General features: G+C 57.9%; 1 protein-coding gene across 1 annotated transcript; it reads right to left on the bottom strand.

Moving 5' to 3' along the window:
* Positions 1-655: 655 nt before the first annotated feature.
* On the bottom strand, positions 656-26418 carry THBS2 (thrombospondin 2). The gene is made up of 22 exons (XM_047734518.1): positions 26117-26418; positions 23566-23638; positions 21604-22160; positions 20321-20405; positions 17625-17821; positions 15949-16089; positions 15361-15457; positions 13196-13366; positions 12796-12972; positions 11916-12089; positions 11351-11478; positions 11128-11280; positions 10475-10693; positions 9586-9693; positions 8798-8957; positions 7469-7587; positions 6627-6861; positions 5134-5361; positions 4447-4718; positions 3788-3885; positions 2461-2600; positions 656-1638 (listed from the first exon to the last, which is right to left on the bottom strand). Exons 2-22 carry the CDS (start codon positions 23615-23617, stop codon positions 1631-1633), a joined length of 3519 nt encoding a protein of 1172 aa, XP_047590474.1. The 5' UTR covers positions 23618-23638; positions 26117-26418; the 3' UTR covers positions 656-1630.
* Positions 26419-26780: the final 362 nt, after the last annotated feature.

A 26780-nucleotide genomic window follows, 5' to 3' on the forward strand; every position in this document is an offset into this window, starting at 1 on the left:
ACGCGGCTCCACAGAAAAGTGCAGCAAAACAAAAAATCCACCTCGAAGGAAGCAACGCGTGACTTTATCAAATGGAATGTGCCCTCTGGGACCAAAGCTGTGCGTCCTCTCTACCATACACGGACATGAGGACTCGGTCAGTGGAGAGGGGAGCAGGACTTGCCCGCCTCTGACAAGACAAAGTTCTCTTCTCAAGCCCCTCACATGGAGTGAGATTAATACTTTCTGTAGAAAGATCATGCAATTGAAGGCAAAGAACAAACACACCCGAACTTGTGTAAATTACACACGTTACGTATGACACTTGTATGACTGGTTAACGGCTGCATCTGACAAGGCTTGCTTTAGCGCTCCAAGTCTTAAATCCCATGCACAGCGACGGGCAACGGGAACAAAGACAGAATCACGGCCGCCGGCAGCAACCCCAGTTAGGTTCCGCTATAAACTCCCCACGACCAGTGATGTGTTCTCTCCCGTGTTAAGCTTTATCACGGCACCATAATACTGTGGTATGGTAAAGCTTGTATCTTGACAGGAAGGCATTTTGTGGTAACTGGATTTTTATATTATCATAGACGTGCTACACATTTATTCCCAGAAATCCTGCAACTCGTGTCACGTGACATATTTAAAATAAGTTATTAGTGAATGAAGCTGCACTGACAGTCTTTTAATAAATATTAAGGAAACATCTGTAATGGGAACCTTAGTGGAAAGTGTTGCCAGATTCGGTAAGCCGCTTTGGCCGGGTTTCAAAGTCTAGAACAGGATTGAGAGGCTAAGGTGTCCTGGCGGAGGCGTCCATCTGCTGGTCTGTTCTCCAGCAGCGGAGATGGGCAAGGGGGCTGAGCAGGAATTCTGGCAACGAGAGAGCAGAGTCAGGGGACAGCCAGCCAGGAGGTCTCTCAAGCCCGTTGGGTGGGAGGCTCTGCCGGACCCCCACTGGGACCTGTGCTCGTGCTGCTTTCCCGGATGTCCCCTCTCAGATACACCTGCCCCTCTCTGCCAAGTACACGGGCTTCCGCTGTGGGCAGGGGTGTGGGGGAAGGGGCATTCATTCGTTCTCCTTACTGCTAATGTGCCGATTAGGCAGCTGGCTCCCCAGTGTGTGACAGGTCTCCCGACCTCTCTGCCCCCACGGCTCACCATACTCCGGCAGACCCGTCTCTGGGGTCAACCGGACGGGACTGCCTGCTACTGGAATGGAAATGGCTTTAAACATTGAAAGTCACATAGCAATATTTTTCCTGCTTAATTTATGATAATGGCTTGCGCACAATATTCCCTTCAACTCCATATACACATAAATACAATAAGTAATTACATTTTATATGTAAACGTCGTTCTTTTTAAACAAACAAGGAAAAAACGATGTAATGCCATGCTCGGTTTTCGCTGCACAGAAAGTCTCGCGCATCACCACGCTGTGTTCCTGGAGTGGGCTGCACGTTCTCCTTCAACACGTATCCTCTGAAGGCACGCGGGTTCGGGGTCAATGATGGTGCACGACCCTCAGTGTCAAGGTCGAGGACAGGAGCGCTGCTGAAGAGAGAGAAGCTGGAAGCAGCCGCGCGCTGGGGGTCTAGGGCGCAGCGTCTACAGTACGTCTCTGGAGGTGCGGCAGGCCCTGTCACACATCTACAAACAAACAGCGGTAAGTGGAATTAGGACAGCTGGACCGTGGGCTTTGTTTTCTTTTATTTGGTTCTACCTGTAACCTGAATATCATCCTAATTTTTAAAAAATCCACAATACGGATGGACGGATGGATGCTCCGATGCGTGCATGGGAGGGAGGGAGGGAACGTGTCACGTCTTGAAAGACAACCCAACAGAGGGAAAAGCAAAACAAAACAACACAACACCAGAAGCAACATTCTCATGTTCCCTTTCCCTCTTTACGTGGCTTTCCAGTGTGTGATTGTTGAAAGGTACCTTGGAGCCTCCCTGACCTCACCAGCAAGAGGGAATATTTTCACGTGCTCATGAAGGTGCGGGTCAGAGAGACGGGGGCAGCCTTCCAGGTCTGCCGTATTGTGATTCAAATATATTCCTAGACCAGTAACTGCCACTGCCCAGAACTGCCCTCCTGCTGCTTCTCTCCTCCCTCCCTTCCAGTCCTCCTCCCTTCCCTTCCCCTCCCTATTCCTTCCTTCCTCCCTCCCTCCTTCCCTCCCTCCCTCCTTTAGCAAGGTCGCAGTCTAACACGCCCTGAGTGGTCCAGAAGATGTGCGGAGGACAGAGACGACGAACAGGCAGAGCCTGTGAGTTGGGAAGTGTTGGTTCCACCGAAGGAATTCACATTCGATCTAAAACAGACACGGAAAGAAAGCAAACCGGGCTCCCCGAAAAGAACCGCGCTCACTGCCTAGCGTGCTGCTTTACGAAAGGACCATTGAGTTGCACGTCCCTTCCCCAGTCTCTGCGCTGCGAGCCACCACGTGGCGGGGTTCTCACCCACCTCTGCACTCGTATTTGAGGTCCGAAAAATAGACCATTTCTTGAGAGAAGACAAACAGACCCAGCCGCCCGCCAGCGTAGGTTTGGTCGTACATGGGTCCTGAGTCTGCCATGACCTGCTTTCCTTCATGCACTAAGACTCTGCAAACAGAGGGAAATGATGTGGGGGTGAGGGCCGGGGGTCGGGGTCAGCTCTGTCCTCGCACAGCCCCCCAGCAGCAACAGGTCACGGCTCCAAGACTCGCCGCTCCCCATAGCTGGCCCCTTGGTCTCAGCGGGGCCTCTCGGTCCCTAGTGCCGGGGAGCCAGACAGCTGCCCACGGTGGGGGGACTGTTTCTGGGCCGCACTGCCTGGGCACCACAGCCTGCCCTGGCACGGAAGCCACGTGCCAACTGTTCCCACCCGCTAGGCAGCCCTGCGTGGCGACAAGGACGGGGCTATCTCTGAATGCCCGAAGCAGGACGGCCTGCACAAAGGCCTCCCTGACGGGAAGGTGGCCTGCGGGCGAGCGAGCACCACAGCCAGACAGCGAGCCCGGGCTTCCCCTGCCCCGGGCCACTCACTCCTGCCGCAGACTCACGCTCCCGGCCCTGCACTTTCTAGCCAAATTTAACTTTGGGAGAAAACAAGCACCTGATTTAAATCATCCATATTTGTTCTAATCCAAACCACTCACAAACACTGTCACGCCGGAAGGGCAAAATACTCTCAGCCTGACTCATGTGAGGGTTCCGTGATGGCTTTTAAATGCGGCCGTTCACGATGTCAGACAGAAACACGAATCTGTTCTCTGAATGAGGCCAATGGTACTTTTGCAAAGATGGAGCTGATTTGCACTTTCCGTGCACCTCAGTGGCTCAGTCATCAAGCGTCTCCCTTCAGCTCAGGTCATGATGCCCGGCCCTGGGATCGAGTTCCACATCGGGCTCCCTGCTCTGCAAGGAGCCTGCTTCTCTCTCTGCCTCTCCCCCTGCTCTCTCTCTCTCTGACGAATAAATAAAATCTTTAAAAAATCGTAACGATTGATACTTTCTGTCCCCTGCCCAGAATGTTCATTAGGAGGAAAGTCATTTATCTTCCTCTGAGTTCCATGAACATGGCAAGTTTAATGTTCTCCGCTTCCATAGCTAGGTTTTTCCCCATAACTGGTGTGCAGGAGGAGAGGCAGGGTAGGAAAAAGGCCTGTGACGTGCAGGAGACAAGGGCAGCAAGTGGGAGTCCCACCAGCAGACGCGTCTGCTAACGCTCTGACTTGCCCCACGGTGGGGAGACATCCTTGCGGAGGGAAGTCCCCTGGGGGACGGGGCTGGTCCTGAGTCCCACTCACCTTATGTAGCCTGTCTTGGGTCTGTGGGTCAGATGCCACCTGTACGCGGTGTAGTCTTTCCAGCCGATGTTCTTGGGGTCATGCCATAACGTACGCACCTGGGAAAACACACCCGTCCCGGGTCTAGCTGGCACCTGAGTCCTAACCGCGGTCACCAAATACGAAACAAAGATGTTACTGGGCAAACTAATCCCCAGGGTTCAGGTAACCATGTCGCCATCTGAGGGGTTTCATGGCATAAATCTCCAGCCTGGACAGGATCCCCTGACAGGAGGCCATGCGGTCCCGGGCTCGGAGCGCAGGTGCTTAGGCCAGAGCCGGCCGGGGATTCGGGTCCTCCATCCTCTGCCTCAGCACGGGGCCTGGGGCAAAACCTCAACTGAACACCGGGTTCTCCCTTTCTCTAGAAGAAGGTAGAAACGACAGACTTAATCTACAAGAGGATCATCAGCTGCGTTTCTCAGAGCGCCAGGCCTGGCCTCTTCAGGGAGCGAGGTTCTGCGCAGGAAAGCGTTAGGACTGGTGTAGCTCGAGTCCCAGCGGATGATGCCCCGGAGGCAGGGCGTCTCTGGACGGGGCGGAGCCTGCTCTGTGGAGAACGCAGCAGCCGCAAGGCCACGTGGAGGGGCCCGGCGCTTGGCGTGCCCCAGCACCCTCACCTGACCCTCAGTGTTCCCGGTGTGCCACAGAGCGTTCCGCAGGTGCTCGCCGGTCCCCGTGGTGGAGTTCACCACCTTGAGGGACACGCCGGAGTAGCCGTAGGCGCGGGTGGGCTGGTCCTCCCAGTAGGTCTGCGTGACCTGCTTCCACATCACCACGTAGAAACGGCTGCTGGACTGGTAGCCGAAGACGAAGCCGGCGTAGTCATCGTCCCGGTCGGTGTTGACGTAAAACGTGCCGCTGAAGTCCACAGACCCAAACTCATCAAACCCTGGGTATCAAGGAAACATTCAGTCACAGGACTGGGTCGGAACAGCCTGCGGGGAGATGCCTGGTTGGCCCGGGACCCGCGGATGCGCACGGACAAGGCCGCACCGAGTCCACGCCTCGGGCGCTCCGGGCGCGGGGGGGGGGGGGTTCTCATGTTCAGATCCCACGGACTGGACGCTGGAGAGCCTTACTGTGTCCTGTAGCATCTCACGGACCACATCCATAGCATAAAATGCCATCCTGGGTGTGAAATTCCAAACGTGTGACTCCCCAGGCCCTTGTCAAGACCATTTAGGCCGACATGGAAGGGTGGGGTCTCCCACGAGACCTCCCTAATCTCACCCCCACAACCCTCCCGCCTGCTCTGTCAGCACCTCATCCCCAGGAACCGGGAAGGACGGATGCCCAGGGCTCACCGACCGCGATGCCAGGGTCCGAATTGGCCGTCTGCACCAGCTCCTTCCCTTGATGGCGAATGACCCAGTTGGGGTCGATCTGAGTGGTGCCCTTGGGGTCCAGATGGACCATCTGGAAGTTCCTGAAGTCAGTTTCGCTGATGGCACTGTTTTCAGGGCACACGTCATCGATGTCTGGGATGCTGTCGTTGTCAAAGTCGTCCTTGCAAGCATCCCCGCGCCCATCACCTGCCACCAGCACAAGCAGAAGGAGAAAACAGAGTAGATGGTTTGCCGTCTGCCTCTCTGAAGCGTCCTCACATGCTCGCAGAGACGCTCCATGGAGCGGTGACCATGTGTGGCAGCCCCGGCCAGCCCTCGAGGGTCCCCACGCAGCCCTGGGCTGCCGGCTCTGTGAGCTGTCGCTGGACCACCGGGCTGACCTTGGGGCTTGCTTTCTGATAGTTTTCAGAACTTCTGTCACGACCTTTCTTCATCATCCTGCCCCAAACCTTCAGATCTGAAGCAGAGTTCTGACTCTAGAAATGACTATCCCTGGGGACGTACAATCTTCTTTCTTCTGGAAGCTTCTCTCAACTTGTCCAGTGAGGTGGTGGAAGGGGTGGGGTGTGCGGCGGGAACAGACCACTGGCTGCTCATGGGGGACCCACGGCCCCCGCGGTGGCTTGTCTGCAGTGAGCACGACCCTCCCCAGGACAACGGCATCTTCCTACACTAGCACGTGTGAGTGCCAATAGCTTTGGAAAGAGAAAAATGTACCGAGTGCAGCTAATTTCCCATCACATTCTGGAAACCGGCAGTGCATGTCCCACCAACGGGTGCAGGCCAGTGCACTCACATGAGGACACGGGGAAGCCTCCCCCACACGACAGCAGGGCGGCCTGAGCCGAGTGCTGTGGGTCCAGATAGGTCTTCGTGTCCCACAGGAGTCAGGCACATGGCTTGGGGGTGGGGAGGGGACCCCTGGAGCTGGCCCCAGGCCCCGAGTCCCTGTGCACCTGTGGCTCCGTGGCTCAGATGCCCACCCCCCATCTCTGCTCCTGAAGGCCGAGCAGCGCCTCCCACGCCTGCCGCCACTTTCTCACGCTCCCCCAGAAGCCCCGGGCACAGCATGCACATCACTGTCTGCTGGAGATCTTCCTGGGGTCCCAGGTCCCCCTGCAACCCCCGGGGTGGGGTTAGCTTCCCAGAAAAACTGTCCCTTTTCCTGATATTTCACACCCACCATTTTTTGTTGCTTTACCCATGACAAACCCCAACCCTCACCATCATGAGGTGACATGAGGTGACCCAGATCCCCACCTCATCCTGCCTGTTCAGGGCCTCTCTGCAGAGACCACCAACGGCTGTGACGCAGGCCACCCCGACACACGATGCACGGGGAGCCTGTTGCTGGCACGGCAGCTGGTGGGCACGAGCAGAGCTGCCCAGGAGAGCACAGCACCCCATTTCCTGCACGGACTTGGCCCCGGGGCTCCCTGTGAGGCACCCACCGTCCGAGTCCTCCTGGTCCGGGTTGGACACCAGCCGACAGTTGTCCCTGTCGTCGGGGACCCCGTCGTTGTCATCGTCTGAGTCACAGGCGTCGCCCTGGCCATCGTGGTCATGGTCGGCCTGGTTGGCGTTGGAGATGGAGGGGCAGTTGTCCTGATTGTTCTGGTGGCCGTCCTCATCGATGTCCTCATTGTTGTCACACTGGTCTCCCACAAGGTCATTGTCCACATCGGTCTGGGGGACAGAGCAAGACCCACGCTGAGTGTCACCCAGCAAGTGGGGCGCCAGGCTGGAAGTCCCATGGACTTTGGGGTTGGGCCACCTCATGCGCATGAGCGGCTGTGCCCCCAGGAGGGCTGTCCACATCGGGGGGCAGCTCCAGGACACTCCACCACCGTGAGAGCTCTCCATCTGCTCATGTCACGGGAAGAGGACTGGAAAGAATTAACACCACAGAACCAAGTGCCTCTTTGACAATGTCTGCGACAGGCTAGCCCAAGTCCAACCATGACGCGTTCCGTTCACTGTGTCTTCCAAAGGCAAATCTGGAGGAGAAGTGGATTCCCCGTTTGCTTCCGGGAAAGGAAGATGAGTGGAGGGAGGCACGGCTCCCGTCAGGAAGGGCAGGAAGACACTGGGCATCTGGCCCGTGGCCACCGAGATACGAGAGTGACCGCTCGGTTCAGTAACGGTTGCAATCAAACTCCTGAAACGCCGGTGCTGCCACTTGCTCGTGGCACAGCGGCCGGAAAGCCACAAGCACACGACTGTCTACAAGTGACGACACCCCCCGACCTCAAGCTGCCCGCAGACACAGCGGATCTATCACGAGATCAGCTACCTGGTCGGGGTTGTGCACCAGGGGGCAGTTGTCACAGTGATCGCCCACGCCGTCCCCGTCCGTGTCTCTCTGGTCAGTGTTGTACACGTAGGGACAGTTGTCCCGCTCGTTGAAGACGTCTGTGGGCATTCCAGGGAAAGACAAAAGAGGGCAGAGCTTTTCCTACTGCATTAAGCAACTTAGAGCCAAACTTCCATTTAACAACGCGGATCTAAGATCATGGTGAAGTGTAAACATTACTGCATTCGTGGGAAAACACGTCAGGTTTCCTGTCCAAGTCCAGATCCCCCTAGTTTGAACCAGAGCCGCTCGCGGAGGTTTCCGGGCAGCGCGGCAGGACAAGAAGCTGTGTTCTCACGGCGAGCTGAGTTCGCCGTGCGGACCGTCTCCCTCGCTTCCATCCCCTAGCCTTGACCTGGGGCACGCTCCCTCCCCGTCACCATTTGCTCTGCAGAGGAAAAGCGATAGAGGCCAAGGCCAGCAGGGTTTCCAGGCGATACCTCATCGCAAGAAACCCCCCCCACGGGAATGAGTCCCGTCAGCACCGGAGCCACAGAAACATGACAGAACAGTGGGTCACACAACCCCGTCCGCTGCTGGCAAAACCCCAAAGAGCTCAACTGCTGAGTCAGCGGGAACACACAGGACAGACCGAGGCACTCCCGCCTGGACCACGGGGGCCCGAGGGGGTAGGATGCAGAGGGCAGCGAGAACGGACCCCCAGAATGGACCCCCAGGAAGGGCTGGCTGGTGCTCCAGCCATGGCCAGGGCAGAGAGGCACCCGCTGGCCCCAGCCTGCAGACGCCCGCAGACAAAGAGCCACAGCTGCCTGCCGGGGCCCCAGCCTCTTGGGTGGAGTGCCAGCTGGAGGTGTTGGAGTTCCTGACACCTGGGGGACCCCCAGGGCAGCTTCACCATGGCCAGCTCATGACTTGTTAGAAACGAGGGCCAGGGAGGGATATCCCAAGACAGGGAGACAGGGAGGCGGGCGCTGCCATCTGACACGTCTCAGAGGCACGATCTGTTGAGGAGACAGGACTGCACTCTTGGGGCTCTGATGGGGATGAGCGGGAAGGACACAGGGTGCAGGGCTGGGGCCTGGGTCATGAGAAGGAAGATGCCATGTCTGTAGTTCTAGGAGGGAGGTCCTGAGGCTGGCAACCCCCCACTGACCCCAGGAGGGACGGATTGGGTGAGGCTGAACTCCCGCCAGAACAGCTAAGTCACGGTTCATCCGGTGCCAACCCACAGGGGCGGCCAGCTTATGCCACACTCATGGGGGGACGATGACTCGCGAACACATGTCTACACCAAGGAGCAGGACTGACCGTCCCCATCAATGTCCACGGAGCACGCATCCCCTTCGCCATTGTTGTCCGTGTCGATCTGTGCAGGGTTGTGCACGTATGGACAGTTGTCACAGCGGTCCCCAACCTCGTCCTTGTCGTAGTCGAACTGGCGGGGGTTGAAGAGGAGCTGGCAGTTGTCCTAGGGAAAGGCAAGGAAAGGAGTCGGGAACCTGCGTGGGAGACGGAGGGGCAGCAGCCCTCATGGATGGAGCAGTCAGCCCCAGCAAACACGTCACTGCCACCGAGTCATTTGGTGGCCATTGATGCATCCGACATTGTCCTGCGACAATGATGACACACTGTGTGCCTCGTGGTGGAAACACATGCATCCCCATCACACACGTGAGCAGGCAGGTGGTGAAGGGGTCCGTGGGTCAGTGGGAGGCGGATGTGGCGGAGCCATGAGGAGCCGCGGGGTCTGTTCCCACAAGCGCTGTGCACCCGTGTGCATGCAAACTCACTCACGTCCTATAACAGTTTCCGCGGGAAGCGCTAGTGTGTCCCGGCTGCGGTGACGGGGAGCACATCACTCACTGGGGAGACGGCCGTGCTCATCGCCGGCTCCCCCAGGAGGGCGGGCAGGACTCTGAGCCACCAAGAGGTCTAACTCCTGCTGGCGTCCCAGCAGAGCACCTGCGGCCCATGCCCGGCCAGTGCCACGTTGCGTGTGCGGGAATGCTGCTCACAGACGTGTCTGGGGACCTGGGATGAGGCTCCCCTCCCTGGCTACCCGACCCCGAGGTCCAGAGCCGCCCCACTGGCCCCACCTTCTCATCGTCCACGCCATCATTGTCGTCATCATCGTCACAGGCGTCCCCGGTGCCGTCCTTGTCAAAGTCTTCCTGGCCGGAATTGGGCAGCAGCGGGCAGTTGTCCTGCGAGCAGAGAACGCACGTGAGTTATAACACATGCGGGGGCAGGGGAGTAACGTTGTGGGCACAGAGCTGGTCGCCGGGAGGTTGGGAGCTGTCTTCAGCCCGGCAAGGCCGTACTGGAGACGACAACCTGTGGCCAGAGTGGCCAGACAGGGAGGCTCGCATCCCTCACCCAGGACCCCTGTGTGGCCAGACAGGGAGGCTCGCATCCCTCACCCAGGACCCCTGCGAAACAGCACCAGAGAGCAAAAACCCGAGGGGGGGAGAGCCGCCACTCTGAGAGCCTGGAGCAGGGCTGAGCCCGCGGGGTCCCCTTCCTCGCCGTGATGCCAGCTCCCATCACAGAGTCCAAATCACGTCCCCGTCAGCTCTTCACACAAGTGGGTAACTGACGTCGTTAGAAAAATCATTTTGTTTCACTCCAGTGATGTCATAATTCAAACCTGAGCTGCGTTTCAATTCTGTGTCCCCGTGTGCCCCAGGAGTCCCACCCTCCAAGCAGACTAGATTCCGGGGGCCACGGCTGGCGCCAGCGAAGATCTCCCAGGACCGTCACGCCCAGGCCCCCCGTCCCACAGATGTGGTGAAACACGAGTGTTCCCCAGCACAGGGAGCCGCGGGGAGCGGGCACAGGACGCCGCTGCAACCTCCCAGAGCCCCCGATCGTGTAGACCCATGAGTCATGTCCCAATAGCCACAACCACCCCAAATGGGGGCTCCTGGACGTGGGAGGCCCAGGAGCCTGTGGGTGGGCACCTTCGGGGCCGCGCCCGGCCCTCACCTTGATGCAGTGGTACGTGGCGTTGGTGGCGCAGACCAGGTTCTTGTTGGGCCAGCCGTCCAGGTCCGAGTCCTCCCCGCAGATGAGCCCATCACCCGCGTAGCCCGTCTGGCACTCACACTTGTACATGGGGTCGCTGAAATGCCCCAGGTAGACACACTCCGCGTGCCGGTGGCAGGCGTGAGTCTTGTCCGTGCATGGGTTCTCGGGCTCACACACCTGTGGGGAAAGGGCCGCATGGCTAGGACACATGGAGACCCCACCCCTCCCAGGCAGGGTGTGCAGTGGGCACTCAGGGACCAGTGCAGGGGTGCAGGGACCCCTCAGATGCTGTGGGGACAGCAGGTGCCAGGAAGGCGTCCAGACACTCAGGACGATGCTCTCTCTGGAGGCTTTTCAGTGGCTTCAGAGCGGCTCTGGCATGATGTCCAAGCCCACAGGGAACCGTGGGCTGTCAGCCGGTCCGTTTGGGCTCCTGCAGGAAAGCTGTGCTCTGCACCCACCAGGGTGGTCCAGGGAGGCTGGTGGACAGGCTCCCACTCCCGTAGCCCTCTGCCTGCCCTAGGGAGGCCACCTCTGTTCCTCTCCAATGCCCAGGCTCTCCCCGACGGGTTTCCAGCCTCTCCCCACACACAACGGGCCAGGGTCCTCACCTGCTTCTCGGTCCTGGCTGCCTCCAGGCCGACGCCGAAGGGCTGGGTCCCTTTGTAGCGAGGGGGGCACGGCAGGCAGTGGAAGCCGGGGTTGGTGTTGACGCAGCGGTGGGCTTTGCTCGTGGTGAAGCAGACATCGGTGACCACAGCACACTGTGGGGCACACTGGTGTGAGCCCCGGCCCCGTCCCCGTGAGTTCCCCTCCCCTGGGGCAGGGACCCACCTCATCCAGGTCCTCACAGTGAGTGCCGTTGCCTAGGAAGCCCATGGGGCAGGAGCCACAGGACCAGGAGCCGTCAGGGAAGCTGTTGCACTGGGCTCCCGGGAAGCAGGGGTTGGACAAGCAGCCATCTGCACGGGAGGACGCAGAGCGGGGTCAGCACAGGACTGCGCCCCCAAGCCCCTCGCAGAAGGACGCAGGCGCTGCCTACATCGGGAGGAGCTCGCTGCAGGGAAACTGAGTTACTCGGGGGGGCCGGGGCTTCTGGTGGAGTCGCCACCTCCAAGAATAGATCCTCAGGTGGTGAGAGTACAGGGGCTGCAGGGAGCCTGGATGGCTGTCGTCGCACAAAACGTTTCCCTCACAGCGCGCGTCTCCGTGTTTATGTGAAAACACAGACAAGCTCGGTGATCAGAGCAGTTACGGTTGAGTGCATAGAGCTGAGCTTTCTTCCCTATTTTTCTGCTGTTCTGCACTCGGTCCTACGTCCTCCGCGTCCGGAGCCGCCCCCGCCCGTCCTGAGCTCGGTCCTACGTCCTCCGCGTCCGGAGCCGCCCCCAACACCCACCTATGGGGCAGCTCCTCCTGTTGCACATCTGATGCTCCCTCACGTCCCCCGCGCAGTCCTTGCCCCCGTGCTGCGGCTCGGGGCTGTTGCAAACCCGTGTCCGCTCCCGGATCCCGCCGGCACAGGTGACAGTGCAGGCTGACCACGGCGACCACGGGCTCCACCGGCCGTCGACTGTAGGCAGAGAGCACAGAGGGTCGGTGGGGAAGGTGACCTAAGCCAGACGGAGCAGGGTCTCCGCATGGGGCTGGAACACTGGGAAGAGTGTGCGCTCGCGGCACTAAGATCAGGGGTAATGCCGAGAGCGGGTGTCGGCGGGTGTGGTTTTCTCCTCTGGAAAATCATACGGACGCTGTGAGTAGAAGCTGACCGCTGGCCAGGGCCTGCAGGCACAGGGGCCCCACCATGGAACAGCTCACATTCGTTCTAACGGACAGCTCGGCAGTGAGGGGAGGCTCCCCGCACTCTCCTTGTCGCCGGCTGTCCTTGCAGGCGTGACTCGGGCTTTGGAGAGGCTCCTGGCACCCTGGTTGCCGGTCCAGCTGCAGAATCGGCCGTCCCCTGAGACCCACCGGTCTGGGCCCTCCACACGGCCCCCAGTGAAGGGCAAGCAGCGAGAGCTCCCACGGTACAAGCTGATGTTTCCCTGAATCGTGGGGGAGCTGTAGTCTCCCTGGGCTGGCTCTGGTGAGGTCAGGGCTCGCAGGCCACCCGGAGTTACTCCGAGGCCGGCTTCCAGCACGCAGCCAGCCGAGGTTTGGTGGTGTCTCCATGGCTCGGGCCCAGTCCCACTGCTGCCAGCAAGAATGGGCCTGGCCCCAGACCCCTGCGCCCCGCCGTCTGCAAACACCCGCTCCCACCCAGCCTTCACGGCACCTACTCGGACACGGGACGCCCCGGCAGCCCTTGGTCTCGCGGCCGCTCCCTTTGCACTGCTTGCCGCCCATCTGGGGGACGGGCGAGTTGCAGAGACGGATTCGCGTGATGTTGCCGATGCCGCAGGTCACTGAGCAGGACGACCAAGGTGACCAGTGGCTCCAGCCCCCGTTCTGCCGGACTAGCACACAGACGAGGACAACATGTCAGGGCAGCTGTGGCCCCCACGTTTGCTCACATGAAGGAGTGGAGAGGACAAGTGGCAGGGGAAGGACCCTCTCCCGCAGGAGCCCCCGGACAAGCCTAAGGGGTCCCCGAAACCCAGCCCGTCCCCACCGACCCCCACACCCAAAGGAGAGCAATGCCGACCCCAGCCCCTGACACCCAGAGGCCCGGACACTCACTGCGATTGTCACACTTGCCCAGGCTGCACGCCCGCGTCTGGATGGACGGCCCCAGGCAGGTGTTGCTGGTGACGTCACAGGACCGCCCTCTCTGCTGGGTGCCTGAGCCACAGGTGGTGGAGCACTCCGTCCACTCTGCCCAGGGGGACCAGCCTTCCTCGCCATCCAGCGCTGGGTGGGAAGCACAGGGCCTGTCAAACCTTCGCCCAGGGTGGCCACGGGACAGACTGGCCCGCGAAGGGCCTGCGAGGCGGAAGCCGTGTGCTGGGGAAGGCAGGTGCGTGGGGTGTGCCCTCGGAGCACTGCGGAGGCCCTGGGCTTCACCGTCTGCGCTCCGAGCCACGCTCACCACCAGGGTCGGGGAAGGGGTCTACGGATTTCTGAAGATGGTTCACAGGAAAGAGTCTGGAATCAGGTCCACACGGGGCTTTATGGGACGTACTAAGACTTAACATGCTCCTTTTTAACCCCCGTTGCTGAGTGACACATGATAATGAAATATTTCAGTGTTGGTTGGAGTTACAGGTCACCAAATTCAGTCCCAGACGACTTAATCAGGACAAGTTAAATAAAAAGGCAATTTCCTGCAAAGGAAATCCTGAGTGATTCCTTTCTGTAGGTAACTTCCTGCAGGAGGTCTGTCTGGGGAGCAGGACACACACTGCTTTCCCTCATCGTACTCAGCGTAAACATTCCAGAAAGCAGGAAACCAGATGAGAATAGGTCCCGGGGACCTCGCTCAGCAGCACGGAACGCCCCCCTAGTCAGACGCGGGCTCCGTCCGGGATCGTGTTTTCATCTTCTGCCTCGCGCCAGCGTGGTGCGCACCAACTTGGAAGGCGCATCAGGCTCTCCCACACGCCGTCTGCTTCAGCATTGTCCATTTCAATCACAAAACTAACCCCTGGGAGCCTGGGGGCTCAGCTGGTTGAGCAACTGCCTTCAGCTCAGGTCACGATCCCGGAGTCCCGGGATCGAGTCCCACATGTGGCCCCCATCTCCATGGGGAGTCTGCTTCTCCCTCTGACCTTCTCTCTCTCACTGTCTTTCTCTCTCAAATAAAAAAATAAAATCTTTAAAAAAAAAAAAACTAACCCCGAGTAGTGGGCATAATCCTCCCATATTTTACAGACAATGAATTGAGCCCCAGAAAAATTATATTTTGCCCCAAATCAGAGCGTCAGAGCCTGACCTCACTGCCCCTGCCATTCTCCAGCTGCATCCAGAGGGCACGTGAGAAGGGGCGGCCCTGTGGGCAAAGCCTACAGGGCGTCCCCAGCCTATGACCTTGGCCTCAAGGCCCAGACCAGGCAGGGGAGGATGAACACCAGTGAGAGAAGAACAAATGTTCCAGGAACCCGGACGCCCCCGGAGTGGCCGGCACACTCACACAGGGAAGGAGAGAGGGGCCCATGTAGCTCCCAGAAGGACAAATGCGGCAGAGCTCAGTGGCAGGAGAGGAGGACAGCTGCACAGGGCTGCAGGGTGGGACCCCGGCTGGGACACAGGGGCAGCGAAGCCTGGGAAGGCATCCGCGCAAAGGCACCACCCCTGGGTGAGGGGCCAGGGACACGGCACAGCAGGACTTGGGTGAGGACCTGAGCTTCCACTGGACCCTGGCTCCCCAGAGCCCTGCAGGCCAGGAGCTATCCACAGACGCAGGCTCGGCCCGTGGGTGTGCGGCGGCCTCCCACCCCGTGTCTGCGCCTGGGGATGCGTCTACAAGGAGTGGGGAGGAGTGATGCTCTGATGGGCTTTGTTCCTGTTGTCCTTTCCCTGTGGGGTGTGCTGACAGGGTTACAAGCTGTCCTAACACCCTCAGTGCCCGGCTCCCAGTGGTGCTCTATCCTTGTACAGCAGCTACTGAGTCCACTTCCTCACCCGGGGGACAGGACAGGAGCCTGAACTCCAAGGATGTTCAGACTCCCAGTCAGTGTGGACCGTGAGTGCCAACCGCTTCCGGGTGAGGTGGCCCTGCGTCCTTCCCCCCATCCACCCCCACGTCCTCCCCCACGTCCACCCCCACTTCTCCCCCCATCCTCCCCCGCGTCCTCCCCCACGTCCAGCTCACAGGTGTGAGGCCCTGGCCAGCGGCAGAGCAAGCAGAGTGGCAAGCAGGCACAGACGGATGCGCAGGCGGTGGCCCGAGCCCCACGCGCACTTACAGTGGGAGCAGGATGGGCAGCATTCTCCTTCCACAAAGGATGGGTTGGCGCAGGTCGCTGGGGGACAAGTGATTTGGTGGCAAACGGTTTTAAATTTCTGCAGGCGAAAAAGGGGTCTGTGAAACGCTCATTCAAACGAGCAAACATCAGTGCGGGGCTGGATGGGAAGGGCTGGGAGGACGGCTGTGCCCGTGCACGGGGTGGGAGGGCCAGGTTTCGGCATGCTGCTGACCCCCGAGGCCGCCCTTGGTGTAAACAGGGAGCGCTCACCAAGGGCAAGAGGCCAAGTTACCTACCGATCACCATGTGGTCTGTGACCTGCCCCCCAGGCCCCATGGAGCTGCCTGGAGTTACAGGTGCCGGCCAGCTCTGCCCCAGCTGCCTCCCGCCTCCCGTGAAATGGTTGTTCACCTCCTGGAGCTCGTCTCTTTTGTGCAAAGCAGTGGGGTTGGCTGGTGCCCACTTAGGTCCCCACACTGGGTCTCCCGAAGTGGCTGCACACGTTCCGTGGCTCACCAGGGAAGCCAGGAGTGCGGCCACCCACACAGGCCTCTCTGCCCTCAGAGGACACGTGTCCCCACGTCTTACCTTGCAGGTGCACTTGGTGCAACTGTCCACCACCCACGTCTCATTCTCTGCGAAGAACCGGCCGTCCTGCCAGCAAGAGGACATGTTCCTCGTCTTGGGCGGGCCGCCGATGAGCTCCCAGAGGAACTGGTTGTCGTTGGACTGGAAGGTTGAGGCAACGTTTCAGTGTCGATGAGTACAACGTACCCACTCATGCCCACAGACGAGAAGGAAAGCGCCTCCGTGACCCGAGAGTGCCCGTGGTCTGGACTGGAGCCATTGGCTGTGCAGAAGGCTCTGCGTGGGGCACCATGGCCCCCTCGATGAGACAGCATCAGGCCGCGTGGAACCTCCCCAAGCAGGGTCATGTCATGGCAATCATAGAGCAGGCCTGCCACCATCACCCTCCACAGCATCCCCGCTCGCACCCGGCGCCCCACTGACAGACGTTCTGGAGCTCGCTGTTCAGCACGTCTGCCCAGAGGGCTCTAGCCCTGGGTGTGACCGTGACTTGGGGCCCAGCACCTGGCAGTGCTGGACAGAGAAGGGACCCTGCCAGCCAAGTACCACTGAAAACTGACCCAGTGGCAAGGACACACCTAATTCTTGCTGTCTTGGGGATTACAGACTGGAGGAGAAGACCACAGGCTTTAAACAGAATCAAGTACGTGAAAAGGACATGGGCTGCCCAGATAGGTGTTTCTAGTACTCCTCCGGCCAACAGGCTGTGGGTGCCTCCCCCCAGATGCAGGGGCTTCTGGGCGGGGTCACAGTCCCCAAGAGAATCACAAGAAAGGCATGGGCCCACTCTTGCCCCAAAACGCACAGAAACACACTATCCAGGAGGTTTTGGGGAGGTCACCCATGTCCCTGTCCCCGACTCCAAGCTAAGCAAACTTGTCCCAAAGCACTTTTCATCCCCTTCTGCTTGCATGACAGCCCTGGATGCAGGGTCGGTGGCAGTGAGGCCACCCACGCCCCCCAGGAAGACCCCCCTCGCTTGGTGAGACGGCCCACAAAGCAGCCGCCCCTGCCTCCAATCCCCACTTGCGCCCTCACACACGGGGGGAGGGGACGTGGGGCTACGGTTGGCACTCCTGCCTCCATTCCTGCTCCAGAGCCACAGACACACTGGAAGGTTCCGGAAGACGCTAAGCCTTTGCCATGAGCTGCCCTCACCATGCCCACTGCCTCTACCTCCCCATGGAGTGGAAACTGAGCTGGTCCCACCCTATCCTGGGCCACAGTCAGACCACAGCTCCAGGCCCTTTCCTGTGGGGCAAAGGGTGGGAACGGGCACCCCCAGACCGGCAGACTCTCCGGGGGTCCTCCCCGCTGCCTCTCTCCCTTCTCACGGGCGCCACCCTCTTCCCGTCCCCTAAGCCAGTGGAGGGTGCGTCCCTAGGGAAGCTGGCTGCTGTCACACGAGTCACTGCCTCCTCCCTGAGGTGCTGGTCACCAGGCTGGTACTGTCCTGACCACACCCTAACTTCCCAGACCTCTGTGGTCCCTCCTCACTGCACCCATCCTTCCCACAGAAGTGCCTCCCCTCCCTCAGAATTTGTGTCTGCTGGGGACACGGGTGTCCCCTGGCTGAGAACCATCCTGAGCACGTGGAGCCCGTGGGCCTTTGGGATTCCGAGGTCCCTGCCCGCCCCCACCTGCCCCCTTTCCCTGCCACGGCCGCCGGCACCCACCACCTTCCGCAGGTTCTCGTGTAGCTCGTTGACGATGACGTGCAGCCCCGCCAGCTCGGCCATCATGGTGCCCAGCTCCTCACAGGAACGCTCGCACACCTCCGGCTTCCTGGGCGCGCCGGGGCCCGCGTACTCGGGCGCCACCTGAGGGCTCAGGTGCAGCGTCTCTGTGGTCTCACTGATGGCATTGGCTTCAACTGCAGAAGCACAAGGATGGTGGTGAGCGTGGCCTGGCCACAGGGAGGCGGTGCCACGGGCATAAGGTCCACCTGAGAATGGCACGTGATGGCACGGTGTCCATCACGGCGCTGCTGGTCCAACAGCACTCTGCCTGCTCGGGGACACCTGCCAACAGCACCACGGACAGCCACTGGCCACGCGACCATGGTGCTCAGCAGCAGGCAGCAGCAGAAGGCGGAAGCCTGGGGACTGCGGCCCATGAGTGACTCAGACCGACAGGAGGAGACAATCTCCTGGGACAGCCTGTTTCTTCCAGTCCCAGCTGGACCTGCCTCCGACCACCGTTCTTGGTAAATCCACGGCTCCCCCAACCTCATAGCCCCTTTTTCTACTCCAAACACCGTTTACTGGGGCCGCCTGCTCCTAATCAAGGCAGACGCAACGGTCCTCCTGCTGGTCAGGACCTCACCGGGCCTCACCGGGCCTCCCTCGCACTCACGTCCTCTGCCTGGCGGTCCTGCCCCATCCCCTGGAGGGAAGGGCAGACCCCTCAGACGCTCGACCAGGGGACCCCCTTGCTGTCCCTAAAGCCACACAAACCCTCTGGGTCCTCACCACAGGACATACGTGCTGGGGACCCAAACTGGGAAGAGGCTTGGGCCAGTCCAGAGAGGGGTTGTCCCTCGCAGGAGCCGGGCCAGCCTGGACGTGGCCGTGGCCCCCACCACAGGACTGTCACGGGAGTAAGCTGTCCCGTGCCTCTCAGCATCTCACTGCTGAGTTACACCTCATGGACACTGTCGCCCTGTGGGGCCTCTTGCTGCTGAGGTTTTATTACTGTCATAAATCCTTACCACGATCCTGACCTTGGGAGCTCCCCCGGCTTGCTGGTTGGATAGGGGCACGTACCCCAAAACATAAGCACGTCAGCCGGTGCTCCCGGGTATCAGATTAAAAACAATACTGCATCCAGGAATGCACCCCATGGCCCACTGCCGCCTGATTTCGGACAGACCGCAGAGCACTTCCTTAGGACAGGATACCCCAGAGTCACAGCGTCCATCCCCCTCTGACTAGACGTGCGGCAGTCTTGCCTGTGGTTAGACCTGGACCCAGACGGGTGCCTCTTGTCCTGCTGTGGAGACTGCAGGGTCTCCAGGAACTCAACACCCAGGTGGGGCTCAGCTTTCCCATCACACGGCACAGCCCCCTGTGTCAGGACACCCCGAGAGCCACTCTGCTTTCTCTGTGGAACCTTCCTGAGCAGTTGGCGTTAGACGTCCGTTTACTGTCATAGCCTTTTCTGAAAAATCACGTTCCTCCCAAAAAGGCAGTGGCTTAAATCACAGGGACCGGTAGTTGGCCTGTTAGCTGGGCTGGAGACACGGGGTGAGGCCAGAGCCCCAGCAGGTACCACGCACGAGGGGCTTATCGTGGGAGCCTGTGTGGCGGGGGCAGGCACTGCAAGCCTCTCCCCTGTCACCGTCCACCAAACATCGCTCTCGGGATTCCCTTCCTGCCCCGGAGGCGAACTGCCCAGCCCGGGAGCGGGTGCAGACGGTAGGGGCACGGCCTCCGAGCGGCACGGCCAAGCGGCACGTCCAGCTCTGGCAGGGTGGACACGAGGGTTCCAGTTCCCACGCAGGCCGAGTCCAGCCGCAGCAGGGGGACCGTGGGTCTCAGAGCCGCCGTCGCGCTACAGACGCCACCTGCCGAGCGTGAGCAAGTGATCGGTGCCCACCTCGACGGCACCGTCTGACGCGAAGAAGGGTCTCTGTGAGAGGAACTCACAGAAGGAGCCGCGAGGGGGACCGGGCGGGGGGCCAGCCCACAGGGAGTCACTCCGCCCACCATGCACCCAGAGCCCCGGCGCCTCTACCCCGTCCCAGAGGCACTTTGCAGATTTACGGACGCTGAGTTTACAGAACCAGTGGAATGAGCTTCATAAAGCAAACGCTTGGGAACAGGCTGTCCGGTTACGGCCGGAGGCAAAGGCAAACGGCCATGAACAGACGATGTGAGATCATGTCAATGGGTCCCACAGTGTGGAGGTTTTCCTTGGGCTTTGTCCGCAGCTGTGAGGAGCGTGAGAAACCCCCGCTAACCACGGCCACCAGAGCGGCTGGTTTGCAGAGGTGGTCTTCACACACTAACAGACTGGAAAGTTTGCATGGATTCATGTTAAAATGCATGCATTGGCTTTTTGGCTCATAAAATGGATTATTTTAGATTATTAAAATATATTCAAAATTAATCTTTCAGGCAGTTTATAAATTTTCAGATGTCAACATGTCTAAGTTGACCAGCAAACTCACTCAAGGACAGTAATGGCTCTTTATTAGAATACTTTTCTTAAACCCTCATGAGCTCCCCCCACATACACGCATGCACATGTGCACACACACATATATGCACAGACACACTCACACATGCTCACGCACATGCACACACCTCATGGTAGAAATCCATCCAAGACAAAAAAGGAGACGCGGAATGTGGTGCTCAAACACACCTACCTCCCTGACTTTGCTGACAGCCCTTCCGGCTCAGAACGTCTTCCGCTGAATTCTCGAACAATAAGTAGACGTTCTGCAGCAAGCCCTGGAGAGAAAGAGAGCAGCGGACAGACATCAAACGTTTGACACTGGGCTGGGTGACATTTTAAACACATAAGGTATTTACATAATATATAAAAAGACATATAATATAAATACATAATGTACAAACATAGAAGGAAAAGCGAGAACGTTTCTCTCTGTGCTTCCGCTCACTAGCACTCTCTGTCGCAGATCATCCTGTGTCCGTTACTGCGGAGGCTCAGCTCTCAGCACAGCAGACCAGGGATCGCACACTGGGAGACCATGAGGGTGGCCTCATGACTCGTGTGTGGATCTGTCTTCCAAACACGTCCAGTCAGACACTCTGGGCTGCACGTCCTTTGCAGGGGACTCCGCTGGCTGCCGGCGCCTGGCTATTGTTCTCACAACGCCCGTGCTCTACTCACAGATGTGGACTCTCTCGGGGAGAGAGCCTTCCACCCTGTGAGGGGTCAGCGGCCCTTTCGGCGGGGCCCACAGGACCTCCCTGATGGCCACAAGAGTTTAGTTCAACGACTGGTGAGGACTCTCGCCTTCTCCTCCAAAAACTGAATTCAATGGCACCTTGATTTCCCAAGAAGGCAGATCTGGAGGCAAGCAAAGCACTGACCCCGCTGAGGGTTCTAGACGCTTGTGGTCACAGAGAGCTTCCAAAATCTACTTCAGCGTGAATGTGTTTTAAGACGAACGTGCAGCTAGCCCCTCGTAAATCAACAGCCCTTTTCTTAAAAAGCATGGCTGTAAATCAGATCTCCTAGCATTTCAGTGCTAAACGGGGAGCGGGCAGCAGACTCCTCATGCAGAGCCTGGGATTTCCAGAACGTCGGAAGGGGGCTGATGCCTCAGTCATCAAATCAGTCTTCCGTCTGGAAACCCGTGACCGTTTGCACTGTGAGAAAGCACACCTCTGCTTATCTGCGGTTGAGAAAGGTGTGTGCGCGAGCGTGTGTATATGTACGTGTGCAGTGGCGTGCGTGCATGCGTGTGATTGTGCACGCGAGTGTGTAGGTCTGTGCGTGTGTATATACACAGGTGACGTTTGCATGTGCGTGTCTCTGTGTGTCCACACATGGTGGCATGTGTCTCCCAGGCCAGGCCTGACCTGCGCCAGCACGGGCATCAGGTTAAGAGAGGCCCTTGCTGGTCCACTCCCAGCTCCCTCAACCCACCTCACGCATCTGCCGTGACCCTGCCACACATACCCGGAAGTGACTTTCTCGCGCAGAGCCCTTGGCCACATACATCCGGCTCTTCTCTGTCCGCAGCTGCTCGTAGAACGGCTCATCCAGCGTGAAGCTGTCAATCAGGTCACAGCCCACATACAAGCTATAGGTCTCCCCGGTCACCTGCACGGTGATGTTCTTCCACTGGGAGTCAGCCAGGCCCACGTCCTCCAGGGAGATGACGTGCTGGGTACCATCTGTCCAGTAGGTAAGGTCCAGCGTGTCTGCTGGGCCATTGGAGACGATTTCGAATTGCCTCTGGGAGGCGCCGGGGCCCTCCAGAGCCAGGAGCGTGCCCCGGGACTTGGGGTCCTGCTTCAGGCTGGCCGTGAGGAAGAACCCCTCCTTTTGCCGCATGATTTTGGCAATTTTGCTGAGGTAATCTGCGTTCACTGGTGGGATGTAGTCAAAGCGGACGAAGCGATAGGCAGGCACACTGGGGTCTGGCCCCCGGAACTGCTTGGCCCCGATGGTCTTCCGGTTGATGTTGCTGATGCTGAAAAGGTCGAAGGCCATGTCCTCGTCCTGGGCATCGGCTGCAGTGGGGACAGAGGGGAGTGATTGCCAGCAAACAGGATGAGCACAAGCCCAGAGGGCATTTTTACTGGCAGGGAGCAAACCGTGATGTCACGTGTGACGGAGCCATTGCAGCCTCAGTGTCCCCGGATCCCCCCCCCCCTTCTCCTAGGGCTTTAATGACAGCTCTCACGTAAAACCATTATCCTCTGTCTCTGGGCTGCTTCCCAAAGTGAGGCCCCAAGACAGTGGGAGCACATGCCAGAAGGTAAACCGAGCACTTTGTCTAGATTAGCTGGCACTCTCCGCAGCCAGACTTTTTCAGGGGAGGATGCACTGCCCGGAGTCAGGCTCCATACACCTTCTGGAATCTGTCTCCTGCTCTCCCACCCGGATCTGAGGCTTAGGTGTGGCCCTGTGTCTACCATTTGATTGCCCAGGAAAACAATCCTGCAAAGGAAAGGGGCCTCTGTCTTGTTAGGATTACATTACATGTTGCTTTCCTATAGAGAGCGTGTGACTTACACAAGTTACATTGTATCTCTTTACTTTGCAGAAGTATATTCTGTGATTACACAAGTTACATTGTATCCCTTTATTTTGCAGAAGTACATTTTGAGAGTCTTACTGAATGCTCTGGGTAAGGCTCTGAGAAAGTGGTGGGTCTCAAGTCTGCAAATCAATAGTTTTAAGTCACCATGCGAATGACTAGAAAGAAAAGTGACCAGACCGTCCCAAAATAAAATGGGTTAAATAATTCAAAGTAATTGACTGAATAGAAATATTAGGGGAAGCATAGCTTTCCATCTCCTACGTGGCAAGTTCAAACGTTACATTCACAGTGTTGCTGATCCGACTGTGAATTCCACGACCCTTACTACAGCCATCGGGCAACGTAACAACAATTTTACAGTAGTTTAAACCTTTGACTCAGCAATTTTACTTTTGGACCTTTTTCTAAAGATAGAATCACAAATGCGAGTAAAGATTTATTCACAAAAGGACTTCCGGCAGCGTCATTTATACTCACGATAATAAACTTATGGTGTCGATGGAGATTGGCCTTAAACATATCAGGGTTCTCTCCCGACCATACTACACAAAACCATGTGGTATGAAAATACACGCGTGGGGAAATACTTACGATACATTTTCAAGTGGGGAAAAAGCACCAACCACTTCCAGTTATAAATTCAGCAGGTGGGAAAAGGCTCAGTGTGCACAGCCAATGCTGTGTGTCTAGGAGAAAGTATCTTTCTCTAATACTTAGATTTTCCAAAAAAATAAGTAATTTCCTATTATGTGGACTCAAAAGTAAGTAAATATTTATTGAGAAGGAGGTTCCAGATGTTCTAAGGAACGGCAATCACATCAGCTGCTGGCACCCAACAGCCCCGGACGACCAGGGACACCTTCTGCACTCACCTTGAGCACTACACGAGACCCAGAGGGCAAGCAGCACCAGCATCCAGGTCATGCTGCCGTCCGCAGCCGAGCCCTACGGAGGAAGCAGACCCTGGTCACACAGGCATACACAGCGGCAACTCTCCATGTGGCCTGGGATTTTCACTCACACAGACAGTTTGTGCGTCAGAATCAAAAACAAGTGGATTTGTGGAAAGTAAACGCTTGATAAGAAGTTGTCTTTTCCGAAGGGTTACTTCTGACTGCAGCTGGACCGGCACGTGCTGACAAAGCACTGAACTAATCACATCTCAATGTTCATATTATTTGATCCTCATACTGACCTGAGAGGCAAATACTGTTATTACCATGCCCATTTTACAGATGGATAAATGAAGACCCCAAAGAGTTAAGTGCTTGTTGGTGAGAAGTGTACCAAGACTTAAACCCAGGAATCATGAATTTAGGAAAGTATCAGCATTATTTAGAAAATCATCTATGAAGGCATCTTTGAGTAAATAGTCAAGAAAAAAATAAGTGCATAACTTAAATAAATATTAACTACATGCAGGAGAAGTAAATTTAATTTGGTGTATCCTAACCACACACACACACACACACACACACACACACACACAAATAGCATTCCACTTAGCAATCGCTTTTGTTCGGCTGTTCTATTTTCTTGCAGGCCTGTTTTTCCATTTTGAGGATTTTCAGTTGGCATGGTTCAGGCCAGCAGACACTGGGCCAGAACTCAGGAGTGCTGGACAGAAGCCTGCTCTGTTCTTAACCCTTGCCCTCCCTGCCTTGGTGCTCCCACGCCAGCATCCTGCCAGGCATGGGGGGCATGGAGGTCCCTCCCAGCAGCAGGCTGCTTCCCGCTGAGCCCCCAGCGTCTCCTCCAGGAGGAGAGCAAAGCTCATGAGCTGCTCAGGGCTGCAGAAAGCCAACCAGCGTCCCTCGCCAGAAGGATCTGGTGACCTGGAAGCAGTGGTTCCTGGGATGGAGGATGGTTCCCCAGGAGCAGGGCCCCTCTCGAGTCTGACTCTGCTGCACACAGCCTCTCCACAAACAAGTCCATGGGCCGGGTTGTTTTCCAGCAGCGCACTGCAAGGCGGCGGGCCGTAGTGGGCAGGCTCAAAGCCGTGCCCCGGGGCGGCCTGCTCACCCTCCCACCCCACTTTGGTCCCCTGTCAAATGAAGAGTAGTTCTTTGAAGCTTCCACAGACAGGGTCACTGTGAGAAACGAGCTAAGCGAGTCCACAAGGTAAAGGGCGCACGTGGCGTGGTGGGCATGGCAGGCACGGGCATGTGCTCAACGCCCTGGACGGCTATGCCCGGACCTGCTATCTGGGTTCTCCAAGGACCGAGGTCACAAGGAAGCAGGCTAGACAACCCAGAGTGACCCCTGCCACTCAGTGTGAACAGCAGTGACTGCATCCGGAAGGCCCCCTGTCCCCTAGACCAGATGTGTGCTGTCTGTCCCCTGCAGACCGAGGCGGATGGCTGGCTCTGGCAAAGTGTGATCCCCCCAAAAAGCACTTTTTTCAAGCTCTAAAGGCCCAGCTTCCTGGGTGTCGGCTTAAACACAGCAGTTTGTACTCTGTTGCTAACAAAACCAAATTGTCTAGTCCCCCAAAAAGGAGTGTCGCCGGAACTGGGACTCTGGCCAAATGACTGAGGGGGTCGCATCTCATCTCACAAGGTCGAGGCAAGAGTGGGAGCGGCAGGGACAACCACTGCACTTACTACGTGCCGTGCCCTGTACAACACGCAGCACGGACACAGGGACGCACGCTGCCCTCTCTGGGCCCTTGACTTCCACACACTCACTGTGTTTGGGCTCTCAGTTTGCCAAAGAACGACTTTCAAAGACTTTCTGCAACAGAATATAGTTAGAACGCATAAAAACCTTTTAAAATTCTTTTATATCAGCAATCCAAGCAGCAGTAACTCTCCTGAGCAAATCCTAGCTCCCTCCATCAGAGGGACATGATCACCTAGGAGCCCCCTCCCCCCTGCCACAGCCTCCCAGCCGGCCGCACAGCCGCCCCCTCCGGGGACCAGTCCAGACTTTCCTGTGAGGATCGGCCCCCACTTGCATCACAGCTGGATTCCAGGGTCCTCACACGCTTGTACGTGACCCATTAGTGACATTCAAAGACACTTTTGAGCTGTTAGTAATGTTTAGAATCGCAGACTCTGTGATCTCCCTGTGCTCTCGCTGCTGAGGAGGATTTTTCTCGAACACCTCCCGCATGGTCCCCACGTCCACAACAAACGTTACTCTGGGGGCTGCTTACTCTGTAGCTGAAAACACGAGCCTGCGGCAGGCTCACAGGCAGGTACACGAGTGAGTGTCACAGGGACCGTGAGCTCCATCGCCCTCCAAGGAAGCAGACAGGACGCTCCGGGGACCTGGTCCCGGCAGCCCTGCTCGCAGTGTGAAGACCTCACCCTGCCCATCTAGACGGCCCTTTTTCCTTCTCCCTTCTTAGAAATCAAAATAGCCATTTCCAAAAAGTAAAGACAATGCAATGATTTTTCAGTAATTGTATGAAGCTCTTACGTGGCCCGCGAGGCAGCTGTGGTGAGGCTGGAGGCGGGGGCCGAGGCCGAGGACGGGGTCTGCGGCGAGCCGGAGACTCAGCCCTCGCAGCACACGAGCCGGGTCGGCACCGCACTGGCCGCCCAGCGGCAGCCGCTGCTTTATATGCTCTGGGCTCCTGGGTGGTGCTGTCAGTCCGACACGGGAGGAAGCTCGTTCAATTCATCCTTCGAAGGAGTGACATAATCCTCCTCCCATCCCACACTCGCTCGGAGCACCTGGCACACGGGTGCTGGTGCCGCCCCGCCCCGGCCGGCCCTCCAGCTGCGGACCACAGAGGAGGAGCCTCGCAAGGGGAGAGCAAGCTCTCGCTTTTCCTGTCTTCTCTCAGGAAATAGAAAGCTATAAATACAACCAGCAAGATTGGCCGGAACTCCCCTTTTTGCTTAAGAGAAAGTCTGCAAGTTCTGGGGTTTTAAGTAAGTTTCACATCAGCCAGACGGAGAAGGGCTCTGTAAGCAGACAGGTCCCTGTCAGTAAGGTACAGAGCGGCATGCTGGGGGAGGAGTCGATGTATGGCTGAGGTTATTCTATGGCTGAATTAATTTATCATGTGCAAAATAAGAATTTGGCCCAAGAAGTTGGAAACTTTTATTTTCTGCAGCTAGATGACTGAGAAAGAGGA

This window comes from Lutra lutra, chromosome 6 (assembly GCF_902655055.1).
Source record: "Lutra lutra chromosome 6, mLutLut1.2, whole genome shotgun sequence".
NCBI lineage: Eukaryota > Metazoa > Chordata > Mammalia > Carnivora > Mustelidae > Lutra > Lutra lutra.

Excerpts from the sequence above, each read along its gene's own strand:
- THBS2 (XM_047734518.1), bottom strand. The coding sequence starts at position 23,617 with ATGACCTGGATGCTGGTGCTGCTTGCCCTCTGGGTCTCGTGTAGTGCT. Across the intron at positions 12,973-13,195 it reads GGGCAAGTGTGACAATCGCA|TCCGGCAGAACGGGGGCTGG; the intron begins GTGAGTGTCCGG and ends TCTGTGTGCTAG. Across the intron at positions 9,694-10,474 it reads CCACGTACCACTGCATCAAG|GACAACTGCCCGCTGCTGCC; the intron begins GTGAGGGCCGGG and ends CTCTGCTCGCAG.